The following is a 25,827-nucleotide window of genomic DNA, read 5'->3' on the forward strand; positions in this document are numbered from 1 at the left end:
GTTACATCACCAGTACCATACCCCTCTGATAGTCTATAGTAGCTCATGCAACTGACGAAATCGCGGCCAATCAGAAAGCAAAAGTGTTTGGGCTTCTTCCAGGGGCTTTCTGCGCACAGATAGATGTAGCAGCTCAACGACAACGCTCGATACTATTTTCAAAGAGACGCTAGAGATATTTTACGTTTAGATTAGCAAAGAGAGCAAAGTCGGTCTTTGTCGCCAGCAGCCCAGTGATTCAGGTGAGTACTGTACATGAGATTCAGATGGCCTCTCCAGCCATCACTGTCACTGCAGGATTGTTGTGTTTTCCGTGGTTAGTGATGACATGTATGATGACAGAACTGTCATACTGTAGATGATTTATCTTTGTGTGAAATATGTTTAGTAGTTTACAGTTTTGACTCGTTGCTCTGCGTTCCAGCAATGTTTTTGTTTTGGGGGAGAGCGGGTCTTGAATTTGAAGCTCAATTTCGGTTTTGATTTTTATTGTGTGTTGCGGCCGTGGTGTGATATTACTCACTTCAATCCATATTTATTGGTAAGAGATTATTGCTGCTTGTTGAAAAGATTGAAAGAGCTTTGCATCGAGTCAGCATCTCCTCCTGTGCACTGCTGCAGTCACTGCGTGGTTCTGTGTTTACAATAATAATAGTCACGCACTGTACATGATAGCAAGCTAATGTTTTATATAACTAGACTCTTTCCGTCCTATAGGGGAGCATCTGTTGTTTACTGTACGTTTAGGGCTTCATTAATGCAGCGCTGATTCAACTTAAAGTGTGACTTCAAGTTATTTTGTAACGTTCATTGATGTATTGATGTCTGTGCTGGTTCTAGCGATTCCGTTTGACTTGTGTAGGAACGTACGAAATTTCATTTAACATGGGGATTCTTTTGTGAGTAGCATTCTCGTAAACAACGTGTGAAGATTTCCGTTTACAAAGCAAAATTAGAATTTGTGCTTATTTGAACGTGTTTGTGCATACTTCTAAAATGCAGCGCCGCTTATCTTTTACCTTACTTTAAGAAGCTAGAGCGCACATTCCCGAAGGGAGCGCTCTCAGATGGGATTCCAGATAGGCTGTTCTTAAGCATCTCTAGAAATATTTTTGAGGGTTGTCTAGAAGAGAATAAAACACATATTGATAAAACTGACCACGGCTTTTTACATCTCCTTGAGCAGTAACCTAACTGCAAGTTAATTGGCTGCCTCTTAAAAAATATATATATATATTTGTCATGATAAAATCCAGTTTAGAAGATTTAAGTACTGGAAATTCCTAGAGGTAAGAAAAAGTTTCACACGGGATTAACACAGATCAACAGAGCAATTTACTGTATTTTTTCACAAGCTTATAACACAGAAATTTACACTTTAAACGGTCTTGTCTCCTCTAATCAGTTTATTTTTTCCACTCCTTTATGGAGAACGCTCATGTTACCAAAACATTCGGATCTTACAAGCTGCGACATAAAAAAGACAAAGGAGCAGTTATTAAATCATAAAGCCCCACATAAACATCAGGTGAGTGACTCTAAACGGAGAGTTTGGTCTAATGCACTCGCGCGTATTTTAGAGAAAATATACTAAATTGTCCTGAGCACTGTTGGGACACTTTAGAGATTGCTGACAAATGAACGCTCCCTGCGTTAGGACGCGCAGCTCTTAAAACAGAATTCCTAACTGGACACAAACTTTAAACAAATTAAGTGGTTTGGAGAAAAACCTCTGAAATGTGATTATTCTTTAAAACTGCAAAGAAAGCCTGTGGGAGATGGAATAATGAGCTGGAAGCAATAATACAGTGCACAATATACTGTATAAAAGTTATAGGATCTTCTCTTCATTACTGTATCTTAAATGGAATAAAGTTTATGAAAGGTGAACACTAGGTTGTCGCTGGTCAGAGAAACAATAAAGTAAAACCATTTTACTTATATTTAGTCTGCTTTGTCAAGTCCAGCCAAGCAAACATACTTACATACAGTACAATACTTTATTTTGTGCTTGAACATTTAACATTTAAGGTGCTTTAGGTCACTGAAGCTTACTCGTAAAATAAATAACAGCACTCTTTTGGAATTTGCCACAGTTGTTTGCAGTGTCAATGAAATGAGTTGATTTCTTTTATACAGTATGTTTCAATAGAGTTGTTATTTTAGAAGTGTGTTTGACTAGGGGTGTATTATGCTCATATGCTTGTGTCATAGGGATGTACCCCAGTAAGGTAGGATATGGCTCACAGCTGTTTGAAGCTGTGAAGTCCTGACTGTCATTGCCCTGAGACACTGCTTCCCAAGGGCCCACCTGGATGTGACAAAATTTCAGTGCTCCTCAAAGCACTTCCCTTTCATTTTATGCTTCTTTGGATGGGACAGCTAACTCTTCTACATACATATTTGGTGGAATAAAGTCAGTGTCTTCTTATGGTGCTTTCATAAAAACTACAGTACATACTCACTTATCGTTGTGTGAAACACACAAGGGATAGAATATTTTGTTCTTGTAAAGCCTGTGTGTCAGAAGAACTAAAATGGAAGGGTTCATTTGTGGTCTGAGATCATTTTGTACCTGGCTTGTTCTCCCTAGGCTATAGCTCTCTGATCATAGAACAGTAAGCAGGGCAAATGCCAGAAACATGAACTATGGGCATGTGCATCATTCTTCAAAGTGGTGAACAATGCATTAGTCACCTTTAGCATCTTAATTGAGACAGGAATGGAAACAGCCGATTTGAGGCCTCGTTAAGACATGAGAAAGAGTTGTCCTGCATAACACTTCAAGGTACCGATTAGCCTTAGAAGAAAAATGAATTATGAACCACCATTTCCCTGAGCTGGTCCAGCTTCCACTGTGGATACTCGGCCTCACTTGTTGGGCTACTGTACATTGTCTTTATTGGAGCTGGAGATCCCCAGACTTCTTACTATCAGGACAATGGATTTATCATAGAAAAACACTCATAGTCTCCATGAATGTGATTGTAAACACTAGTTTTTTTCTTATTATGTTAAATGCAGTGTTTAACTAAACATGGAGGACAATATGATGGGTGAAACAATCTGCAGTGCTTACAGAGTTTGTTTTTATATAACTGAAACATTTAATTGATTGATTGATTTGTGGACTGTTTTGGTTAAAAGGTGGTAACAGTTTGTGTTTAAGCAAAAACCAGTCACCTAAAAGTTATTAATTGAATGCAGGAAGTGTTAAAATGGCAAAGAAATGAATTTCTGTTTTATAAAGTCTAATAACATTTCATTCAGAATGCAGTTACTTAACCTTGAAATTTTGTAACAGTTGTTACATATGAGCCTGATGCTGTTGAATAGAGATTTTCACGGTCTTAATTTTCACACTTATTATTAGATGCAAGCATTATGTGACTTTTCTAGTTTCACAGGATTTCTGCTCTTTTTAACTTAAAAAAATTGTGTGTATTTTGCATTCTCATTTTTAGGCTATAACCTAAAGGTTATTGTAGATATACATGCTTGCCTGTCTCAAACTAAATGCCTGCTTCATGAAAGCAAAATAATAATTAACAGTGGGAGTAAGGAAAATACCTTAAATAGTGTTTGGGAAGCAAAAGGAAGAATTCTGTTTGACATAAATTACCAGTGTTAAGTACTGTACTTCTAGGAACATTCCAACAAGAAATGTACCTCATTTTAGTCTAAATAGTTTGTTAAATATCTTGTACAGATCTTGAAATGTTTAAAGTTTCACCATTTTCAGTTCTATTTTTTGTCTTCCCTTGCTGAATTACTGCTTCAACCATCTTGAGATTTTTAAAGTGAAGTTTTGTGTGCAGAGATGTGGGGCTGAGACTCACTGTCCACGGAAAAGAAGACATTAAATTAAAAAGGTTGCTTAAGTAGCCATTCTTTGCACAATCTGGCAAGGTTACATGGATATGGTAATGTTTTCATAAAGCTATTTGTTGCTCATGTTTCTTTAAAACCATTGTCGGTGCAATTATTGTGGCTGCCAAGTGGTTATTTTTTTAAGAAGAAATAGCCACGTCTAACTCTTAAACACTAGCGACAATTTTTACATGAAATTGTGGCTAAAGGGCAGCTGGCTTCCTCCTGCTGCAGCCATAATGTATAGATTTTATAGGCTTAAGAGGCTGCAGAGCTCTAACCTCAGCCCTTCAGCTTGGTCGTGGATTTGGCAGGGGGTTCTCTAGGTGATCGCATGTAGCCAAATGAGTTCCTTTGTTTATGGAAAAAATAGTTTACCTTTTTTGAGCTGGAATGCCAAAATCTATCCAAATGACACGGTGCACAGCTACCCATGGCTCACAAGGGAAGACACACTTGCTCCATTCACATACCGAGACTACGTGCTCCCCTGTGTGCAGCATTGTGCATATTTGCACAGTTTAGTTGGATGCCCATGCACAGCAATGAAAAGAGACATTTCTCTGAGAGCTGCTTTTTTTGCTCCAAGTTATGCACATTGAAGATCTTCCTTGGCTGCCCAGTTTCTGTCAAATACATCTCTGGATGGATTCTTGGTCTTGTTCTAGTGCTACAAACTGTTACAAGTCAATATGTCATGAGAATGGAGTCTGAAGTTTGTAAGATGTGCTGAAAAAGTCTAGGTGTTTACATTAAGTGAGTGCTGTGTTGTAGTGCTGTTGGTATAAGAGATGCCATCTTGGACAGTTGAGTGAAGTACAGTAAAGAAAAGCTCAGTAGTTCTGGCAGCAGCTGCTGTGTACAATATCTGTTCTTATACAGTATCTTAGTAAAAGAATGCATAAGGGTGGCTAAAAGAAAAGATGGTGGGATCTTTAAAAAGTCTTTAAAAAAACAAATAATCTTTATTTTATGTAGCACATTAAGTGAATTTTAAGGCAGGATTCAAAAGTGCTGACAATCTTGCAAGATCTTATATGACTCCCATATCTGGTATATTATATGGATATATACCATATTTTTGAAAGAACATTTAGTTTTCTGAATATTTGTCTCTGTAACTATATAATGTACTGTATATATGAGCTACATGATATGCAAAATAATGCAAATGGTCAAGATAGACTGATTTAGATCTTGATTTGCTAATCTTTAATTGCTAAATTGTCCGTTTGCACAGGTGAATACACCACTGGTAGACCCCAAGCAAGTTTTCACATACTTGGACACTTGCAAAACACGGTCAAGTGTCTCTCTTAGAAGGTCAGCATCTGAGTTGATTTGCATACACATTTCAGAGTGCTATTGCTATTTCGAAGCATATACAATTTTGGAATGGGTAGAGTCAACTTCTTTTGAAAAAGTTGCAGATAAATTTTGAATGCACACATACGGTACATCTGTTGTATTACAAAGATAGTATGTATATTGCATACATATTGCAAAAATATGAAAGAAAAAATACAATTTTATTGATTATGATCTTAGGTATGTCTGAAATATTACTAGCCTTACTCACGTGGATCACTTCATTACCTCTTTTAAGATATATTTGTTGAAAAATTGTACCTCAGGTGATTTTGGTAGGTCCTCCCCTCTTGTTTCATCCAAGCTACATAAGGTATTCTGACATCTATTGATGAGAGGTTAATTGATACAGTATCATTTTCAACACAATCACAAATGCTGAAGCGTTCTTTCTGATAAAAACTCCTTCACATGGTATAGTACAATAATGACCTTAGTGGTGTGCATCTCTTGTAATCTTTTAAATGTGTTCAATCATGCCACAAAGAGCTTATGAACTTTCACGGACAGGTCTACACCAGATATGGGAGTCATATAAGCAAAGTTAATGTGGAACAGACTAGATATTATGCCTCTGTATGTGAAGAGGGAAGCCAGTACATTTTGAAAAAAATATACTTTAAGAGTAACTAAGGCATTGCATACTGTAACTGAAAGCTTTAACATCACACGTTGTGAAACCAAAAAGCTGTCAAATGATGGAGATCAAATCTATACTGAGAGGCATTAAAATGCAACAGATCCTATTAGTTCTAATAGGTGTTAGGTTTTTAATGCTTTTCATCCATCCATTTTCTAAGAGTTTTATCCAGTAAAGGGTCGCAGGTGAGATGGAGACTATCACAGGACACCATTGGCGCAAGGCAAGATACAACTTAGGATGGGATGCCAGTCCATTGTAGGATACACACAGACACAAACTCACACTCTCACACTCACGCCAGGCCAGTTTTCCCAGAAGCCAATTAACCTACAGTACCAGTATGTCTTGGAACTGTGCAAGGAGTCCCGAGCACCTGGAGGAGACCCACATAAACAGAAAATACAAACTATACCCTAATGCTTTTTAGTATATATTATTTAATTCAAGTGTAATTTAATTCTCAGTATGTGTTACTTACAGTATGAAGCTGTTGAGTGTCAAGTACGTGTTCTGACCTTTCTCTGATCTACTGCACGTATTGTGAAGAGCTGCTAATTATTATCATCACATATACTGTATTTAGGATTATGTGAAAACATGTCTTGATGGTGAAACATTATCCAGACTGTTTGCCAGTCATGTCAATATGTTATTCAACCTAATTGTCAGCTTAGCAATCAATAGCTGGGTGTGCTTGAAAGTATTGTCCTACTATAAGTAGGAAAAGATTGAGTATTCCTGACTTTTTGAAAGTAAAGAGTTCAGTCAGTGGGGCCTTTTAGTTCTGTAACTGTTCTGTAACAGTGCTTCTTACCACTAGAAACCTCTACCTCTTGACATTTGGAAGGCTGACGCCCTGCAGTCGAATGCTTTAAACCCAGATGGAAAATCTTCTTCACTGTACTTTTCTTGCATCTGACTGTAGGTGGCATATACTTTCACCATTAGCTCTATTTATTGACTTAAAAAGTGTGTTTGCAATTCTTTTACACTAGATTACACAGGTATACTGTATGTATATGGAAACATTGTGGTGTATTCCATGCTATTGTTTCACAAATGTCTTCTACAGCAGTCCTACCCTTCATAAGTTTGTAAGTGCAGGGCAGCAGTATGGAGTGGTTAGGGTTCTAGGTTTGTAACTGGGAGAGTGTGGGCTCAAGGTGTTTCAAATGAATAGCTTTAAATTAAATATGCGTTTACTGTATGTAAATGGGTCTGTTGTAATTCACTTTGGATTAAGTGTCAGACAAATTAATGAGCAGCAGTCAAACCGTTGTTAGTGTTTTTAATGGACATACAGTATGTTAATCTGTTTTGACTCTTCAGGTTGATGGTGTAGTTCGATACAGAGTTCTCCCTGAGGGAGAGTTAGAAGACCTAAGAGTGATGTTACTCAGGAAAACTGCAGAACTTGATAATGAGCAATATGAATGAGCCCTCTCTAGACTTCTGTTTTAATGTTTCTTAATGATTCAAAATTGCCTTGTCCATAATGTGATAAAGCCAAGATGCAGATCATAGTATTGGTACTACTGTAGTAAGTAATGGAAGAAATTAAAGTTAAGATTTAAGGTTTCTTAATGTAGTAAACCTTTAATCAGTTTTTCTTATTCATCAAGGAAGGTGAACAGATTTTTCTTGGTAGCATGCAGTGGTAAGTCCCAAATGAGATTTTTTAATATGTTATTTCTAAAGAAAGGATGTGTGAGGACTTAAAAGTGTCATCCTGAGGTCCGAAGAATACCAACATGTACAAACAAACGATTAAAAATAGCTTGGTCCCATCCTTCCAGTTCAGCGTGGGATGATGTCATGTGTGCAGCCAGCACAGAACCGCACTGAGTAGGGTGTCAGGCCTGAAACAATGCTGAATAAACCTGTGTTGTATCTCGTTGATTTGGAGCCAGCCGGGTGGAAACATTCCAGCACAGATGCATTCCTCGGTGATGGCTGATTCTGAGCAGATGGGAGTACAATATGCTCGAGGCCCACGCAAGCCCAGTGCTGGGGATGATGAATTCCCACTTTATCTCTTCGTTGTTCCTGATGGCCTGCTGTGGTACTGTATGTACAGTGCAAGTTTTATTTTCTCGGATTCACACAAGGCTTGATTATTTGGATGTATCTAGGTCTATTAAAAGAATCTTTGAGAGCATCTTTCAAATGTCACAGAGCTCTGTAACAAAGGGTCATGCTATTGTGAAGCCAATAGTATTAGATCCCTGGTTAAGCCCTCTTTAAATGCAGCAGTCTTGAATATTTTTTAAAACTAGTCTTGTTAAGAAAACATATGAATGAAACTTTACCTCTTTGATATGATGTGGTCAGAATGTACTGTACTTCTGAATTAGTACACATTTAGTCTATAGTATATTTAACCATAGGCATTTATTGCATTGGTAAAATGTGTCTATGTTCCAGAAGCATTAGGAAAAAGAGAAAAAACTCACACCCCACCCACTGGTCTGGATGATCTCCTATTTTTAACTTTTTAAATTTTGATATTCTTTCTTGATCTGGTATTCGCTTCTGATATCTGATATTCCTGCATCATGTGATAATGATTGGCAATTGGATTCTAGCACCTAAAAACCTGATTAATTGATTAATTAATTGATTAATTATTTCGATCAACAAGCAATGAAAAAACAATCAGCTCAGTTAATAATAATAATAATAATAATAATAATAATAATAATAATAATAATAATTGCTTACACTTATATAGCGCTTTTTCTGGACACTCCACTCAAAGCGCTTTACAGGTAATGGGGATCCCCTCCACCACCACCAACGTGCAGCATCCACCTGGATGATGCGACAGCAGCCATAGTGCGCCAGAACGCTCACCACACATCAGCTATCAGTGGGGAGGAGAGCAGAGTAATGAAGCCAATTCACAGAGTTAACCTTGAGCAGGACCTTCCAGGTCTCGCTGCTTCTGATTGGTAATGACCTGGCGCAACAGCAGTAAAAAAAGCTATATGATTTTTATTTCCGCATTTTAAACATTTTTTTTATAAACACAGCTTGTAGGGGTCTCATAAATGGCCGAAGGTTTGTGATGGTTCTCGACAGTATCACATCTGTAATGCAGACATTAGGTGCCCGCCCTGTCTAAGTTTCTTCCATCATAATTTTTATGAATGTTCAATTTCCATTTCTTGCAATAAGATGATCCAGGTCCATTTTTCCCTGCTCTTCTGTGTTGAATGAGGGGAACCAAGCAGATTCACACTCGTCCCTTGGGATGTGGTGCTTTGTGCTGTGTGATTCAGTAATGGAAGAGCATAAGTATCAAGTGAAAGGCCATTACTCCCACTAATGTGACCTAGCCAGCTGGAGAGGTCAGAGGTCATTGTGATTAAGTTCTGCAGGAAGCCATAGTACATAATTAATGTGATTTATTTTAGTACAGCTGAAAGTTTTCTTTTCCTTCACCTGATGCTTTCGCTACTGCCTTTTTTGCTGCTGATCTAGTGATTTTGTTTAGCAAAAGATCCAAAGGATTGGTCTCAGCAGTACTAAGGACACTTCAGATCTCTATCTGATTAATCCATCCGTCCAACCATCCATTTTCCAACCACTTGGTCCTGTTCAGGAGCCATGGCAAGTAATGGGTCAAGGTAGGATAAACCCTGGATGAGACTCCAGACCATCTCACGGCACACACAGACACAGACATGCGCACACTCATGCCAGGGCCAGTTTTGCCAGAAGCCAGTGAACCCACCAGCCTGTCTCTGGACTGTGGGAGGAAACCAGAGCACTCAGTGGACAGCGGACACTCGCACCAAAAGGGGGAGATCATAAGACCTCCACACAGATAGCACCCCAGGTTCTGAACTCAGGGCCCCCCATTCTGCAGAGTAAGAACGCTAACCACTGTGCCACCATGCAGCCTCTATTTGGATTAACGAACATCTTAAAAGGTTTAGTAGGGGAAGGTCCAGGTTTGTCTATACTGTACGTGGTTTAGAGATGCATACATTGCGTTAAAGCAGTAACACAGTTAAGCTCCACACTCCCCACTTAAAGTAGTAACATAACTTTGTGAACTTCAATCAGTGTCAAAGAAAAATCAGTTGAAAGCTGCTTTGAATGCTGTCAAAAATAGTAAACTGGGTTTTTTATATTCAATATATTTCTTGTTGAAGGTAATGTAAAAAGACAAACCAAAACAGAAAGTGTTCTTCAGTGTTTAACTTGACCATCATCTTCCAGATTATGGAAAAAATAATATGTAGGAAATCTGTATTTAAGTTAAAAATCCTCATCATGGGATTCTGTGATTTGCAGAAAGGGAAACTGAGCTCAGTCAAAACAGTGACTTTGATATATCCAGAAACAAATTTACTGCTAATGTTCAGGACGTCCAGTTGTTTGATCAGTCCTGCTTTTTTTCTTGAAATTCAATTTGATACCCGAATTTGACTTTTTCCACTTGTAGTTCTTCATGTGAACCTGCTCTGGACACAGAAGACCAGTGAGAAAAAGGCCTCCCCCATTCTCCTCATGGGTAATTTAGCACTGACAGTAAACTAAACAGTATGTTTTTGGAGGGATGAAACCTGAGCGCCATGAGAGAAAGAAGAGTACACACATTAAGCACAGTGGCCATGCTACATTTAAGTACTGCTCATCCACTTGATGCTTAATGTAGTATCAGTCCTCCCTGTGGGAGTGTTGAACAAGCTTCCCAGCCATGTTGAGGCCAGTATACTGGCTTCCTTCAAAAAACAGCTGAATGAGAACCTGGGATCAATTAAAATACTAACTACCAGATGGGTTGAATGAGCTCCTCTCTTTTATTATATTCTGGTTCTCAGTATTTCTGTAACATAGCCTTTTCAGGTTTGGTTATACTGGCTTGGTGTAAAACTTTCCCTTTCCTTTCAGAAAGTGTTTGACTAATGCTGACCTTAACGGTTTTCAAAGCTATTAGGAAATCCAGGTATCAGTTGTGGTGAAGGTAGATTTCATAAGAAGAAATTGGAATAGAGTATATGCCTTATTCAAGAAAACAGAGAACTCCATTGCATATCGACAGTAAGTTAGAAGTGTTAGAAAGTGAAATTGAGAAGGACTTCACGATTGCTTGGAAACATAATTCTATTGAAACATACTGTAACTGTTAAAATACCTTAGTCTAGACATACTGAGAGATTTTTATTCATTTTGTCAACTCAGCACCATTGTTTCTGGTGCATTTTTGTATCTACATGGAAGATACAAATATGCAATTTTTATTCTTTATTTTTATATAGGGAATTTCACTAAATTATTGTGTTAAAGCATTGAACACCAGAGAAAATTAAAAACAAAAATGATTAATTATAGTTCAAATGATTGACAGTTTGGACCTTTTCAGCAGATTTAACATGTCTTGAATGGATCTTGAAGTCCCATGCACTATTCTGATGTTAAACGATCTTTTGGAAAGAAGATGCTAATAGCACTGTGAAATTGAATAGGCTCATTTCACTGTTTGGTAAGGGTTATTCATTTAATAAAGAGAGCACATTACCCATGCAAAAACATCCCAGTCCCATGCAAATACAGTAGAACCATTGTGCATTCTAATGTTCATAGGTGTAATGAAAAATCACATAAAGCTGCATTCTTTGTTATGTCTGAGGTGTACAGTGCCAGTTTGTACCTACAGTACTTTCTTCAAGGAGTTATTTGATAATCGCTATAGAATGTGAAACTGTAAAAGAATTGTGGTGGGATGATGTCTTTTTTTCTACGGGAGGGCTATATTTGGAGCTAGCTGTGAAGAGCTGTATGCACGTGCTTGCCTGAGGTTTCAACCACATCCACTGAACATCAGAAATAGGCACTGATTTCACACCCTGTGCAAACAAGCCATTTGATTACTTGATTGCAGGAACAAAAAGGTAAAACAAAAACAAAATCCAATACCAAACACAGAACGTCTAGCAGCCTACTCCCCATCACCTGCTTATTATGAAGGCTTGAGCCCTTAGTTTATTCCTTGACCTTTGGAGATTTTACTGAAAAAGAAATCCTACTGTCCATTCCAGATCTTTGATTATTAGACAGTTATTATATTAGACACTTGATATGCTACAATGTCTATTATATAATGGAGGTCAGTACCAAATACAGCACTGTGAACCTAAACTGTCTCACCAATGCATTACACACATTTTGCCATTTTTTACTAAGTTTAATTTTTTAAGTGATCAACACATTTTTGTATTGCCATGTCTTTATCTGTAATTCTGATTTCCTTGTTTATCAGTCAGACACAGAGGGATTTTCAAAATGTTTTGCTTTGAGTGAAATTTGTTTTACAGAAAACGGTTTCAGTTTCACCATAACAGAAATCTGCAGATCTATCAAGAAAGAGCAAAAAATGAGACAAAAGGCAAATGCACCTCGCATTTAGTTCATTTACAAAAAACAAACTTGCAATATCAACTTGGCAATTCCGTGGAATTAGAAAAAGTAACATTTGTTCTTAGGCAAAAAGTATAAAAACTGTTCTTGTTTAATATACTGTATATTATGTAATAGATAAAAATGAATGTATTTAAACAATATCAGATACCTCCTTACATATGCCCACAAGCTACATAAAAACTTTACGTTTTTATATTTAAAATATAAAACAGGGAATAATGCTAAACTTTATTTTTTAAAAGTAACTGAATTACTGGAATAGTTTTTAGATGAGTAGTGTTTTTGGACTGCAACGTCTAGGTTTGCTTGTACCGCCCAATATAATGTTGGTAAAATTGAACTAGAAAACAATAGTTCTACATTAAAACGACTTACAAAAAGAAGGGATGAGCTCTAAATAAATTTAAATTAACTGCAGAGTGGTTTAGTTTTCATGGAACGTCCTGGGACCAAGCCCTTTTCCTTAACTGCTGGACCACTGATGTTTGCAAATGTTTAAGCTATGAAAAGCTGTAATAGATAAATAAGTTAGTGTTTATGAAACCATTCCAAATGTGGCAGCCTTTTGTTAGATGGGCAGTGTGCAGGAATGTGTCGTCATACCATCCAAAGCTTGGCTATCTGCTGGTGTTCTTTAGCGATGTCACTGCAAGAGCAGACAGTTAAAGCTGACCTGCTCAGTACAAAAGACTCCCAGTCTTCTGGATATAATTATTGATTGTACTGTAATAACAATTTGATTTTACAAAAATGAACCACACCTTTATAAAGTGAGCACATTTGAAATCATGGTTTATCTTGCCCAAAGCCTAAGAATACAGTTCCAGATTTAGAATGCAGGCCTTGTGCATGTGAAAATTCTACGGTCCCACCCAAGGCGTGTGAGACTATGCTTATAGTGCAGTGTTCATCACATCATCCAAGAATGCCACAAGACACACAACCTCCACCAGTGCTGCTGTTCTACATTGGGACAAAAGACATGCAACAGTGCCAACTAAACATCTTATAATAATTGATGCAGAATCAAATTTTATTTAGAAGGACAGTACAAGACCAGTCTTCATAACCTTTGTCAAAGCCTTGGAATGAACATGCTTAACAAAACCAGGGACATGTAAATGATCTGATTCCATGCAGTAACAAAGATAGTCAGGCTGTTTGCTTCTTGATGTAAAGCTCCAGCAGCTTTTTGAAAGGTAAGGTAATATTTTGCCTTCTTCAAACTGTGTTTTAAGACCAACATTTTAACTTACCTCTTCGTAAGTTAAAATTTGTGTGTTTCTGTTTTGTTATTAAGGTGAACATTTGTACTTTACCTACAAACTTACAGGCCTTGTTCTTACCAGGCTGTAAGAAGCATTACATACTGTATTTAACCTGGGTTGTATGGAGCTTTGAGTGTACTTCTGTATGTGAAATTCATTTGCCGTTTTTTAGTTACAGCATTTTTGTGCATCTTCTTCTTGCTGTAAAGGAAATTTACAGCTGAATTATGGTACAGGTAGAAATATCTCTAATTTGCTTCCTTACTCTTAAAAGGTATTTTAGGTTGACTAAAAACAGGTTTAATGTGTGTCAAACCTTGCATGCCTAAATATATTGTATATTCAAAAGCAGTAAAGATCTTCTTGTTGAAGGAAGTAGTATCAATAATTTTTAAATAAGCCAATTTACCCCCTTCTCATCTGAAGTGAAATGTATTCTTTAGCCAACCACAAGATTATTGGCCATGAATGACAGAATTAAGCAATCAGAATAAACTTCTGTAGAAAAATCTTAATTTATTCAAATAAGGCTTATCTATAGCTAGTAGTTGTCTTAAGATCTCAATCATGGTAATACTAGTTATTTCTAATAAATATGATAAAATTATAGTGGAACAGTTGTGTGCCATTTAGCACCTCTGCCTTTCAGCTCCAGGTTCCTTGGCTTGATTTTGGCATGTGGCTATGGGTAGGGGTATGATTCTGTACTGATGCTAGTTGTGGTTATTTTTAATGGATCTTATAACAAAGGTTCAATCAGACTGAGCTGTCAGAAATTCACAATCACTGTTGATGTCATTTCCTCTCCTAAAACATAATAAATACTATATATTTTCCCCTTCTCTTCTTTACATTCGTCTTTTGCATCCTACCTCGACCCCATCTCCACCTCTGCAGCTGCCTCTTGGTCACTCTTCATGGGGGTCCTAGTCTCTTCATCCTCTGGCCAGGAGGTTAGCCCTCAGCCAAGCAGGTTAAGCCAAATTTTGACTAAAACGCTGCATAATCCTTTCAGTACATCTAATTCTTGGTTGTTGTTGTTATTCCTAGTGCATAATAATGAATTGTAAAAGGTGTCCCTTATAACATTGTTTAATATTATTAACAGTAAATTATTTAACCTTAATGCAAATTGACATGTTTGGCGGACCTCAGTGATTGAAGGGAACTTGTATATGGAGGCAGTGGAAGCAGCGAGCGTCACTAGTTTTCCTTATATTCCACTGCATGATGAACTAGTGCTTGATATTAGAACATACTGTACAGAGGGAATGAGTGGCACAACCAGACACGGTTTGCTACCCATTGCAGAAAACTATGATCTATACGATTCAGGCTAAGTAGTGCTGCCAAAACTATCTTGGGACAATCTAATAATAAAATGCCATAAAAAGAGTATCGAACAAGTGCAGGAGAGAATAACGGCAGTTGAGACAGATAATAGTAACCTTTAACATACAGTACGTTCCACCCTACTTACAGAAACTGAATCCACACATTTATCAAACGCAGACTACACTCCAGTTTTGAAGAAGGTGTCTTCTTTGTCTTGCAGCACAATGGCCGAATATAAGGTTAAGACTGCGAAACACGTCAACAAGTCACCTCTGCGGCCAGCCAGCGAGCACTCGAAGGACAGGGCGCAGAAACGGCTGTCTTCAGAGTCGAACGGCACGAGCGACGGGGCCGCGGCCGAGCTGACGGCGCTGGAAGAGTCCTTCAGGAGGTTTGCGATTCACGGGGACACCCGCGCGACCGGGAAGGAAATGCATGGGAAGAACTGGTCAAAGCTGTGCAAAGACTGCGGGGTGATAGATGGCAAGAACATCACGCTGACAGACGTCGACATCGTCTTCAGCAAAGTCAAGTACGTGGTATTGCCTCCTCTCCGACAAGCGTCTCTTTGAAATGTGGAGATGGAAAGAATTTGAAAGCTCAGGGTAGAATTTAGCGTTGCATGTTTTGTGCAGTTGTCCACTCTACTCCCGTTACACGACAGAAAAAAGTCAGGATTTTCTTGGGTGAGAATCTTCTCATTTGTAAGCTATGTACTGAGTTTGGTACAAGTTTGGTGGCAAGTATCTTATTAATCCAAGGATTTGATACAGTTATTTCTTGAAGAAAGCCAGGGTATCAGCTTCAACAACATGTCTAGGTAGCTTGTTCTAGACCGTCACAACTCTTTGAGTAAAGAAGAGCCTCATATTCTTGGTTTGAAATATCCTTCCACATTGTTTCCACCTATGTCTTCTGGTTCCTGTTTCACTATTCATTCTGAAGACGTCCACTACATTGACTTTGTCAAGAAGATTTTGAATAGTACAGGTCCCTTTGTAATGTTTGCATAGTAACTAAAATTAATACAGTAGTTAAGTTTTGTTGGATCTCATTTGGAGGTGGGCAAAGTTCAGCAAGTGCAGATAGCAGCCTGTTTCTAAATTTGTTTGGAAAAATATAAAAAATCAAGCACTGGCATATTTAGAACACAGAAATGTCAATGCTAATCTGAATATATTCTTTTTCAGTCATCACTGAGTAGTATGAATACATATTATTTGTAAAGGTTTAAGGTAGCTGATTTGGACAGACAGCAGACCATTCTCCCTTTATTGCACCAGTGATTATTGCAAGTTTGGCGTGGATGCTGCACATAGGTGGTGGTGGAGGGGAGTCCCCATTACCTGTAAAGCGCTTTGAGTGGAGTGTCCAGAAAAGTGCTATATAAGTGTAAGCAATTATTATTATTAATTATAGAGTAAAATCAATCATTTGTTTCCCACTGTTAAACTTAAGTATGTTAAAATGTAAATAGTAAGATGCTACTGTATTACCTGAGTATTCATTTCTGTTTTTGTTCCATTCTCTTCTTGCATACAGTTATAGCAGAACATCCCTTCTAGACAGTTTACAGCTATTCAGGAATATCCTTTTGTAAAAGGAAGATTTGGAACCTGCTATTGTAATGCCTTTTTTATCTCACCTCCTGTAACTCACCTGATTGGTTACAGTAGCCTGTGGTTGCAGATGGGAATGCACAAAGCTTGTGAAAATATGTTTGATTTAGTATGCATGATGAAAAGCTGCCATATCTTGCAATGTTGCCCTTTGCCACATGCAAGGCAGCTGACACACTTCTGTGGGTGTTACCAGTGTCTCAAGGCTGTTGGGTTCCAGCACATTATTGACACAAGATCTTCTGGAGTACCAGGAAGAGTGTCGTAGGGAAACATTTTCACATGGATTTGCTAAGGATGGCCCAAATTAGCTCAGCCAAGTCAAATAGTCTTGCCAGGTACAGGGACATGTGGTCTCACAACCATCGTCTGTGTAAATATCGCAGTAAACCTGATTTGCAAGTTTTTGTGTAGTGAACCCTACTTATGCTTCAGAGTAAAAAGGTGTTCTTTCCAAACGTAGGTATCCATGTATGAAGGTCTAGTCTTTGTGTACTTGTCTGTACTCTATTGTCCACAAACAACATAGATCAAAAATCTCTTTACAAAACAAACACCATTCTGTTAAAAACAGCTACTGCAGAAGTTAATGTTTATATGTTCCACCATGTTTTCAACATTTTAAAGCTGCTGTAATAATTGAAATCTGATTTATACATTGTACTTTCTGGAACAGACATTTTACCTAATCTGTGTTCATATCTTCCCAACATGCACTGAAAATGTGTTTTAGAACTTTAAATCCAGTATTTAACACAAACAAACACAGCTAACTGCCATCAGCAGCAGATCAAATATTGCAGCTGGAGTGAGGATTTAAGATATGGAGTGCTGCTGAGAGAAAAAACTTTAAACGAACAAGCTACACTAGTTTGTGACATGGTCTGATACAACCGCTGATACTAAGGTCATTGAAGAAGTTGATTTAATAATAAACCAAAATAGTTGTGTTTATGCTAGTGTGTTGCTATGACTGCAAGCAACTTCTGGGTAACACCAGACTTTGGAACCTTTGTAGACTTTTGTTTAGGTGATTTATCTCCATGGCAATGGACTGTTTGTTTTTTGTTGCTAAGTGCTTTTAACTTTAGATTTAAAATTAGATTGATGTTTCTCTTAGTTGCGTTTTCTTTGACAAATTCTTTATGAACTTTGAAAGACGTTTTGTGGCAGCTCATTGTTGGAAGGGATAAAATAAAATCGTCGTCAGTCATCTTTCTGGCCAACTTGTAGAGTTGCTGCAGGAGAAAAAAACAGTATGATCAGAAAAACCAGGGAAATATGGTTATTGGCTCATGAAACACCAGGTGATCCAGGTGAAGGAGATACCTGTAATAAACTTTGAAAATAATTTTATATCACATACACATATATTCAATGTGCTGTGCCTCATTTTGAGGTACAGGATACCTGTACTGGAAGATTATTAAAGTATTTCCTGGAGTATGTGACTTTATGATACTTCATGTTCTTCAGCAGGTGTAGTGTATTTGAGTAACCAACCAGATTCTTCATTGGATACAGTTCTGGCTATGGGGTTGACAAAAGTCGAGACACCCTCCAGCAGATGTTTTTCATATTTAAACTTAAAGCAGACATGGGCACAAGTAGTTTATTGTATAATGAGATTAGGAAGGTACAGTATGTAGCAAAGGTGATGTTATAATACTGGGAGATTTCAACTTTCCACATTTAAACTGAGATGTGAGGAAACACTCTGCGTCTTAATACAGTTTATAAAATTGGAGACTGGGTAAGATGCACTTTTTGATCCTAAATAGAATTTACAAAAAACGTTATTATTAAAGCACTGGGACACAATTTGTGAGAAACATGAAAAATCTTTAAACCTTGACTCTAAAACTAAGGTTTATAATTTTAGAAAAAACAGACTATGAATGAAGGAAGCAGAACTTGTAAGCCCTGAACTGGGAATTGAAGGATTCTGTTTAATAAAAAATAAAATAAAATAAAAAGGAGATTATTATATACAGATTTCTTATGATATAAAGATAGTCAGAGGAAGTCAGAGTTACAGATACAGCTGCAAAGAATATTGTAATAGAGTAAAAAAAATTAAACAAAGCATGTTTGTAGTACTGTAACAGTAAAAAGCTGAACCAAACTGCAAGATAATTAATAATAAAAGATAAGAACTTCTTTTATGCAACTTATTACAATTGAAAACATCAATAATCAATAATAACATCAGTATGTAACTAACTGACAGCGAGGGGCGAATCACCTTTATAGTGATAGTATTGTCCACAGTCAGACGTAAAGAAGTGGAAGATGTAACTCATAGATCCATAGCTAGAATATTTCAGCTATCATTACACCTAGAATGGGTGATGTACCCTACAGTAGGAGAACAGCAAATGTGACACGATTTCAAAAAACAGGAAAAAAACTGAACCAGGAAACCACAGACCAATCAGTCCTATGGGCACAACGAGAAGCATGTTTACAGAACAGTGGTATTTTAAGAGATAGCTATCATGAAGTTAGAGAGGGAAGGTCTTGTTTAACTGCATAGAAAATACTCAACTAGAAGAAGCTGACACAATTAAATCATACAGTAGGATATAATTGGACTTTCCAAAAATAATAATAAGGTCTCTGATTAAAACTTAAGAATCAAATTGAAAGTCTGAGGGATCCAAATTAATGTATGCACAGGGTTATAGAACTGTTTAAAAACAGGATACAGCGCTTTGCCATAAAGAGTAAAACGAAGAGTAAAAAAAAGAGTAATTGGACAGACGGATGTTTACCCCAGGAGTCTATTTTGAGGCCATTACTGTTCCTGATCTATATCAGCAATTCTGGTACAGCTAGCAAACTATTTACATTTGCAAATGATACAAAATAGAGGGAGTGGCAAACAGAAACAACAGTGAGAGTTTTACACAAATAAAAATAAAAAATCAGACTGGGCATCTTGACAGATGAAATTTAAAGTGAATGTGTACAAAGTGATCCACGCTGGAAAAAGGCAAATACACATCTTGCATGGGTGTTCAGAACAGAACGAATTTGGGTGTTGATGTATTTGTCTTCTGTATGTCCCCAGCACAAAAGTGTGCACAAGCATTAAAAATAAGCAAAATACTGGGAGTACATAGCAATACGTGTGGAATTTAAGTCCAGGAAAGTTATATTTGCTACTAGTTGAGTGGAGTGCTAATACTTTATTTAGAATATTGTGTTACAAGAATATTACAGCTTAAAGAAGAACAACTAGAATGATTTCTGATCTCCCAGATTGATCAGTCTAGAACAAAACAGAAGACTGGGATGACATTTGATCCAAGTGTACACAATCCTAAACGTATAGATAGGATCAACTCAGGGAATTATTTTACAGCCAATAACGAAGCTAAGTCACAATAGGAATCGAATAGGGAATTTGTTTAGGATAGAGAATAGGAAATACTTCTTCACACAAAGACATTCTAGCCTGGTGGTTGAGGTTGAAACTTGGGGCTCCTTCAAGAAGTGGCTCGACAGAAGCTTAGATGAATTGAGCTACTAAAGTGCCAAAGAGCAAAATGACAAGATTTATCGTGTTCTTATAACTTTAAACATGGCAGTATGTAATACAAAAAACTGCAGCAGTGTTATTTATGTAGATACAGGGAAATGGAGCTCTGTGTTTTTAAAAATGCTGTTTAAGAAGGGCTACATTATATAGCTTACGATACTTTTTTATTGAATTTTTATTTCAATACAAGTGAAAATTATTGTAAAAAAAGAAGCTTAACATTTTGTTTTTAGAATGTATGACTAAACGCTCAACTTTTAGAAATCAGTGCTTTTGTAGAGGAAAGCAAGCAGACTGAAAGTTGAAATCATTGCATGCAGTTATTTTAATGTGGAATAATGGACATGTTTATCATTTGATGCATTTCAGGAAGAAATCTTGCCGGACAATCACATTTGACCAGTTCAAAGAAGCACTGGGGGAACTTGCGAAGAAGCGCTTTAAAGACAAGTCTGGAGAGGATGCTGCTGAAGAGGTTTTTAAAATGATCGAAGGAAAATCCCCCATCATATCTGGTGTAACGGTGAGGTGTCTTTAAATTCCAAGTCACATTCTGTTGATTGATGCTTACATTCTTTCCATACAGACAGCAGGACAACACGTATTGTGATAACACTGTGATGGGTAAATAAATAGAAGAAAATATCATCATTTTAATTTAATTAATACATTTTTAATAATTTTAATTAGTATTTATTCATTTATTGTTATTCAGTTGCACAAAAAATTGGATAATCACTATTTTCAAGAAGGAAAAGTTACAGTGCAGTCCGTAAGTATTTGGACGGTGACACAATTTTTGTTTTAGCTCTGTACTCCAGCACATTGGATTTAAAATGAAACATTGACTATGAGTGCAGAGTGTCAGCTTTAATTTGAGGGTCTTTACGTCTTTATTGGGAGAACCATAAAGGAATCACTTTTTTATACATAGTCCTCCCATTTCAGGGGACCAAAAGTAATTGTATACATTAACATAATCTTAAATAAAAATGTCATGTTTAGTACTTGGTTGCAAACCCTTTGCAATCAATGACTGCCTGAAGTCTGCGACCCATAGACATCACCAGACACTGGGTATCTTCCCTGGTGATGCTCTGCCAGGCCTGTAATGCAGCCATTTTCAGTTCCTGCTTGTTTCGGGGACTTTTTGCCTTCAGTCTTGTCTTCAGTACGTGAAATGCATGCTCAGTGGAATTCAGGTCAGGTAACTGACTGGGCCAGTTGAGAACAGATTTTTCAACCTCATGATGGCCTGCTTTACTGGCATTGACACTTCATTGGTCCCCATGTTGCCAACTGTTCAATTACTTTTGGTCCCCTAAAATGGGAGGACTATGTATAAAAAGGGCTGTGATTCCTATATGGTTCACCCAATATAGACATAAATACCCTTGAAATAAAGGTGACATTCTGCACTTTAACCTCATAGTCATTTCAAATACAATGTGCTGGAGTACAGAGCCCAAACAACACAAATTGTGTCACTTTCTAAATACTTACGGACTGCACTGTATGTGAAAACTTGGCAAACAAGAAGGAAAAATGGTAGAATGTCTCTATATGAAATACCTCTATATTTTTAAGTTTAATGTATTTAATGGGCTCAAGAATACTTGAAGCAGCAAATATGCAACACAGGGATCTAGGCTTCCCCCTGGTGGATGCAGCCCTTAAGTGCAACTTTACTTAATTCAAAGAGGAAGACTGCAGAAAAGGTATGAACTGCTGCTGGAATCAGAATAAATGCTTCACTTATTTTTTTTATTTCAGATGAATAACAGTGTATTTGCACTTTGACTCTGTTCCAGATCATTTCTGGAATTTGTTCTTTCATTTTCTACATTATTTTTTTTTATGTGAAGCTTGGTGGTTGTGGCAGGCACTCACAATTTCACATTAGAAAACATGAGATATACAATAGCATGCAAATCCTGTTTTCAAGATACATGTCCCTTGAGATCTGAAAAAAAAGATGAATATTTTGCAGAACGTTACAACCAAGTATGTTTTAGGGAATTCCTTATCTGCTTTCTTATTGTATTTTCATGTACAGGGTTTCAACTCTAGTGGTTTTCTAACTGCTTTCAATAAAGAGTGTCTCTTTCCCTGCATTGTTTTAAGATATGCTAAAAGCCTCTGCTTCAATTGCCAGATTGAATCAGAGCTGGTAAAAAAATTAAAGAAAATAAAGTTGAAAATGTCTTCCAAGCATTACTGCATATCAAAGGGCTCAGATCCCGTCTTCTGTAGGAACAACTGTCCACCACCTTTCGATTCCTAAAACATTTCCCCTCCTCTCTACTTTTGCCTTCTCACAGAAAGCTGTGGCTTCCCCTACTGTGAGCCGGCTGACAGACACGTCCAGGTTCACTGGCTCCCACAAGGAAAGGTTTGACGAAACGGGCAAAGGGAAAGGAAAAGCAGGCCGCGTGGAGCTCGTGGACAAGTCCGGCTACGTCCCCGGGTATAAACACGCCGGCACTTATGATCAGAAGGTGAAAGGAGCAAAACAGATTTAATGCGACGAAAACCGCAACAGGGACGTAATCAAAGAGGATCGGGCTTTTATCTTCCCACTCGTGAACAAAAGCCCACGTAGTCGGTTGGGGCAAGAGACTTTCTGAGCTCTAGTGCTTTATCAAGCAGGAACTGGAATCAGTTTTACATCTGCATAAAAAAAGACATTTACAGCACACATTCCTCAAGATGACGATATTACAGCTTCAAAGTCAAAGCTGTAATTGGTCTGTTCATCTGTTCCATCTAGTGATGTGCACACCATCTTTGGAAGAAACAAAAAAAAATAGTTTTGCTATTCTCCTGCTAGGACATGATGCCACGTATAAAAGAGCTGTGTGTGAAAAAGATGCTACATATTTGCACTTTGTAACTGCTTTTTCACATGTGAATACGTAACCCTTCAGCTATTCAGGTAATTTCTTATGGTAACGCTGAAGAAACTCAAAATAGTATAGTAAGGCTCAATGTTTAAGGCACTGAGGAAACATGTACCTTTTTTTGTTTCCTTGTCTTTCCCAGCCTGTTTTCTAACTTCTACGTACGGTGTGTGGTGTCTGTACACATTTGGTGTTTTCTTTTGAAATTATTCAATGTAATCGAAGACATCCAGGGACTCAGGGATACAAAACGTACAGTCCATGGTCTTCAGATTGAGCTATCATACTGGGGACAAAATAGCCCAAACTTTAATTAGGTCACTTATATAGTTGAACCTTTAAAGAGGCAAAATGTCTGTTGGTTCATATAATTCATTTAAAAAAAATCTACAGCAATTACCCTTTAGAAATTCTGATAAACAAAAATGTGTATTGTTCACGTTAACAAAGACCCTATCGATGATTTTTTTTGGTCTTAAAATTTGGTCTTAGATCGTCCACTTGCTGTGAACTTAATGAGAAAAAATATTGGTACTGTACCTTAATGTGATGTTTGAAAATGTTTATTTGGGAAAACAACACCAGCTACCATTAAAATAACTCTGTGTCACGCATGTATTGTATTGCCTTTAAGTGTATTTCTATTTTAATTTAATGTGGTGAACAAAACAAATTTTAGTCATTATAAACATTATATGGGCTTAAGTATTTTAACTTTTATTATTTAAACTTTAATTGACTGTTCTCTTCATGTATATATTTTAACATGATCAATTTAATTTAAAATGTAGACTTGACATTCTCTGCTTTGGTAAGGAATACCACACAGACTGTTTGCATTTTAATCTTATTTTCTTAATTTAAATCTTGTACAGAGGAAGGACTAGTTGTGGTCTTGAGCCCTTTGTGCACATCTGAGCGTGCAGTGGGGACTTTTCCGTTATGTCCAAATGGAAATGAGAGTTGAGATTTGTTTTTGGATATGTAGGCAGTAAAACACCTCCCCAGATATACTGTGTATATTGAAAGGACACAGACCATGCAGCTTCATTTCCTCCACCGAGGGTTTTCTGCGGTCAGTTTGTGTCCACAATGCGGCTCTGTCCACTGGTTTTCTGTGTGGTTGAAGACAAAAGCCCTCCAGCTGGGCCTGGTGGTATCCAACCCTGGGAGCAGGCTTCAGAGCATTATGGTTAATGGGAAGAAGGGCCATCGAGAGGAAATACCCACTCGGATCTCCCTGTTGAACTTAGTTGTACAGTACTGAAGGGTAAAATATCAAAAGGTGAAGAAGACTGCATATTCACTGCCTTCCAACAGCTGTGCTTCCTCTCTGCATGGATCAGTCACAGCAATGTTGGGTACCTTTAACTTATTCATTAAATCACTGCTGGTGTGTTTTTCTTTAGCAGAATATTCTTCATTTCGTTGAAGCTACATAGGCTTAAATTTTAAGAATTAAAGCATCTTAAGTATGGTTTCTTAAGTTTTTCTTTAATTACATGCGATATACTGCCGCTAACTGACTTAATTGTTTAGCTCTAAGGTGAACTCAGTTCTTAAGCACAACATTTCGGTAGTTTTCACATAATGCAATTCTTTTTACGAGTTCATCTTATTGTAAGCCTTCCTCATTCACAAGTTTTACTTTACAGTAATATGCAATTTGCATGATTAAATACTGCGAGTTTTTAACTGTGTTTATTCCATGAAAACTGAGTGATGTACACTTCCAAAATATATATTAGTATGCACTTCATAATATCTTTTGAGAGACAGTTTGAATCTTGGGTTCTGGGATCCTAATAGTTAGGCTACTTAGTGAATGTGTACAGTATATTTAATATAGGACATTCTTTATATGTACTTATTATATAAAATACATGTTATATGTATATCAGATCAAATCTGTTTTAATAACAAACCCAAAGCAATTCAGATTCAGCTTGCTTAGCTTCGGAAATCAGATGAAATCAGAAATTGATTCCTAATCTATAGTAAATTGGTGAGACACTACTATTTGACCCCTGAAAGCCATTGAAGATATGATGAAGTGCTTCCTTAAGTGTAATGTTTGCTGTGTTGATGTGGATATGTACAGAAATTGTAAAAAATCTAGCAGGTCATGTTTTTTTTCCTTAAAAGAAAGGAATCAACAGGGGATTAAAACATTAACATCATGGGATATTTTTTTAAGAAATCTATTTTTCCAGACATATTCCAGTACTATTCCTGGAGCAGTAGTTATTCAACTGAAGGTGAGGATGCACTGGCAAAAGTGCTCTATATGGATGGCTGTGGTTAAGACTAATAATACATTAAACCTACAGAGCTAGTGCATTTGCTGAACATCATCTTAATTAATTTGATATAATGTGTTCTTACATATTGATAAAAGCAAATTAAGATGTACTTTTTTTAAGACTAGTCTAACTTTTCCAAAAACATGAATTTTTTGCTAAGTGGTGCCCAAGTGCATGCAGATGTGTTCTTTGGTGCTGTACTTTATAATAAATGTAGATATGGAATACCTATACACTGTCTATTGTGTGAAATAGAAAGCAAAGTTACATGAACGTGAATGAAAGTCAATTACAGATTTTCATTTCAAAAACCATCTTTGTGACCTGAAAAAGGCAGCAGTGACTTTGTTCATCCACTCCATGTGATCGGGGTTTTGCTGTCCTTGTAATGAGAACACCTGCGTTCCTCGCGACACTTGCACTGCACTACGTTCCCAGCCAAGAAACATTGACTTCTTATTGATCTCAGTGGTTCTCACGCTTAATTACAATCTGGAATTGGAATTTTCTTTGAAAATCTGACTTTTCATCCATCCATTTTCTAA

At 37.2% G+C, this 25,827-nt stretch overlaps 1 protein-coding gene across 4 annotated transcripts; it reads left to right on the forward strand.

The window, feature by feature from the left end:
* Positions 1–25,515, forward strand: LOC102687648 (tubulin polymerization-promoting protein). 4 transcript variants are annotated; one of them, XM_015357723.2, is made up of 5 exons: positions 1–242; positions 14,479–14,554; positions 15,137–15,448; positions 20,449–20,602; positions 22,401–25,515. In XM_015357723.2, exons 2-5 carry the CDS (start codon positions 14,499–14,501, stop codon positions 22,599–22,601), a joined length of 723 nt encoding a protein of 240 aa, XP_015213209.2. In that variant the 5' UTR covers positions 1–242; positions 14,479–14,498; the 3' UTR covers positions 22,602–25,515. The 4 variants fall into 4 exon arrangements, with proteins under 4 accessions (XP_015213209.2, XP_006635955.2, XP_015213211.2 ...); XM_015357725.2 differs by lacking the exon at positions 1–242 and adding an exon at positions 13,086–13,512; XM_006635892.3 differs by lacking the exon at positions 14,479–14,554 and having other exon boundaries at positions 3–242.
* The last annotated feature ends 312 nt before the right edge of the window (positions 25,516–25,827 follow it).

The sequence above is a fragment of the Lepisosteus oculatus genome, chromosome 10, assembly GCF_040954835.1.
Source record: "Lepisosteus oculatus isolate fLepOcu1 chromosome 10, fLepOcu1.hap2, whole genome shotgun sequence".
Taxonomy (NCBI): Eukaryota; Metazoa; Chordata; class Actinopteri; order Semionotiformes; family Lepisosteidae; genus Lepisosteus; species Lepisosteus oculatus.

What these genes read in the sequence shown, in the direction of transcription:
- LOC102687648 (XM_015357723.2), top strand. Translation starts at nt 14,499, where the DNA reads ATGGGGGTCCTAGTCTCTTCATCCTCTGGCCAGGAGGTTAGCCCTCAG. An exon ending in GTTAGCCCTCAGCCAAGCAG is followed by an intron (nt 14,555 to 15,136) that starts GTTAAGCCAAAT and finishes TTTGTCTTGCAG; the next exon opens with CACAATGGCCGAATATAAGG. An exon ending in ATCGTCTTCAGCAAAGTCAA is followed by an intron (nt 15,449 to 20,448) that starts GTACGTGGTATT and finishes GATGCATTTCAG; the next exon opens with GAAGAAATCTTGCCGGACAA.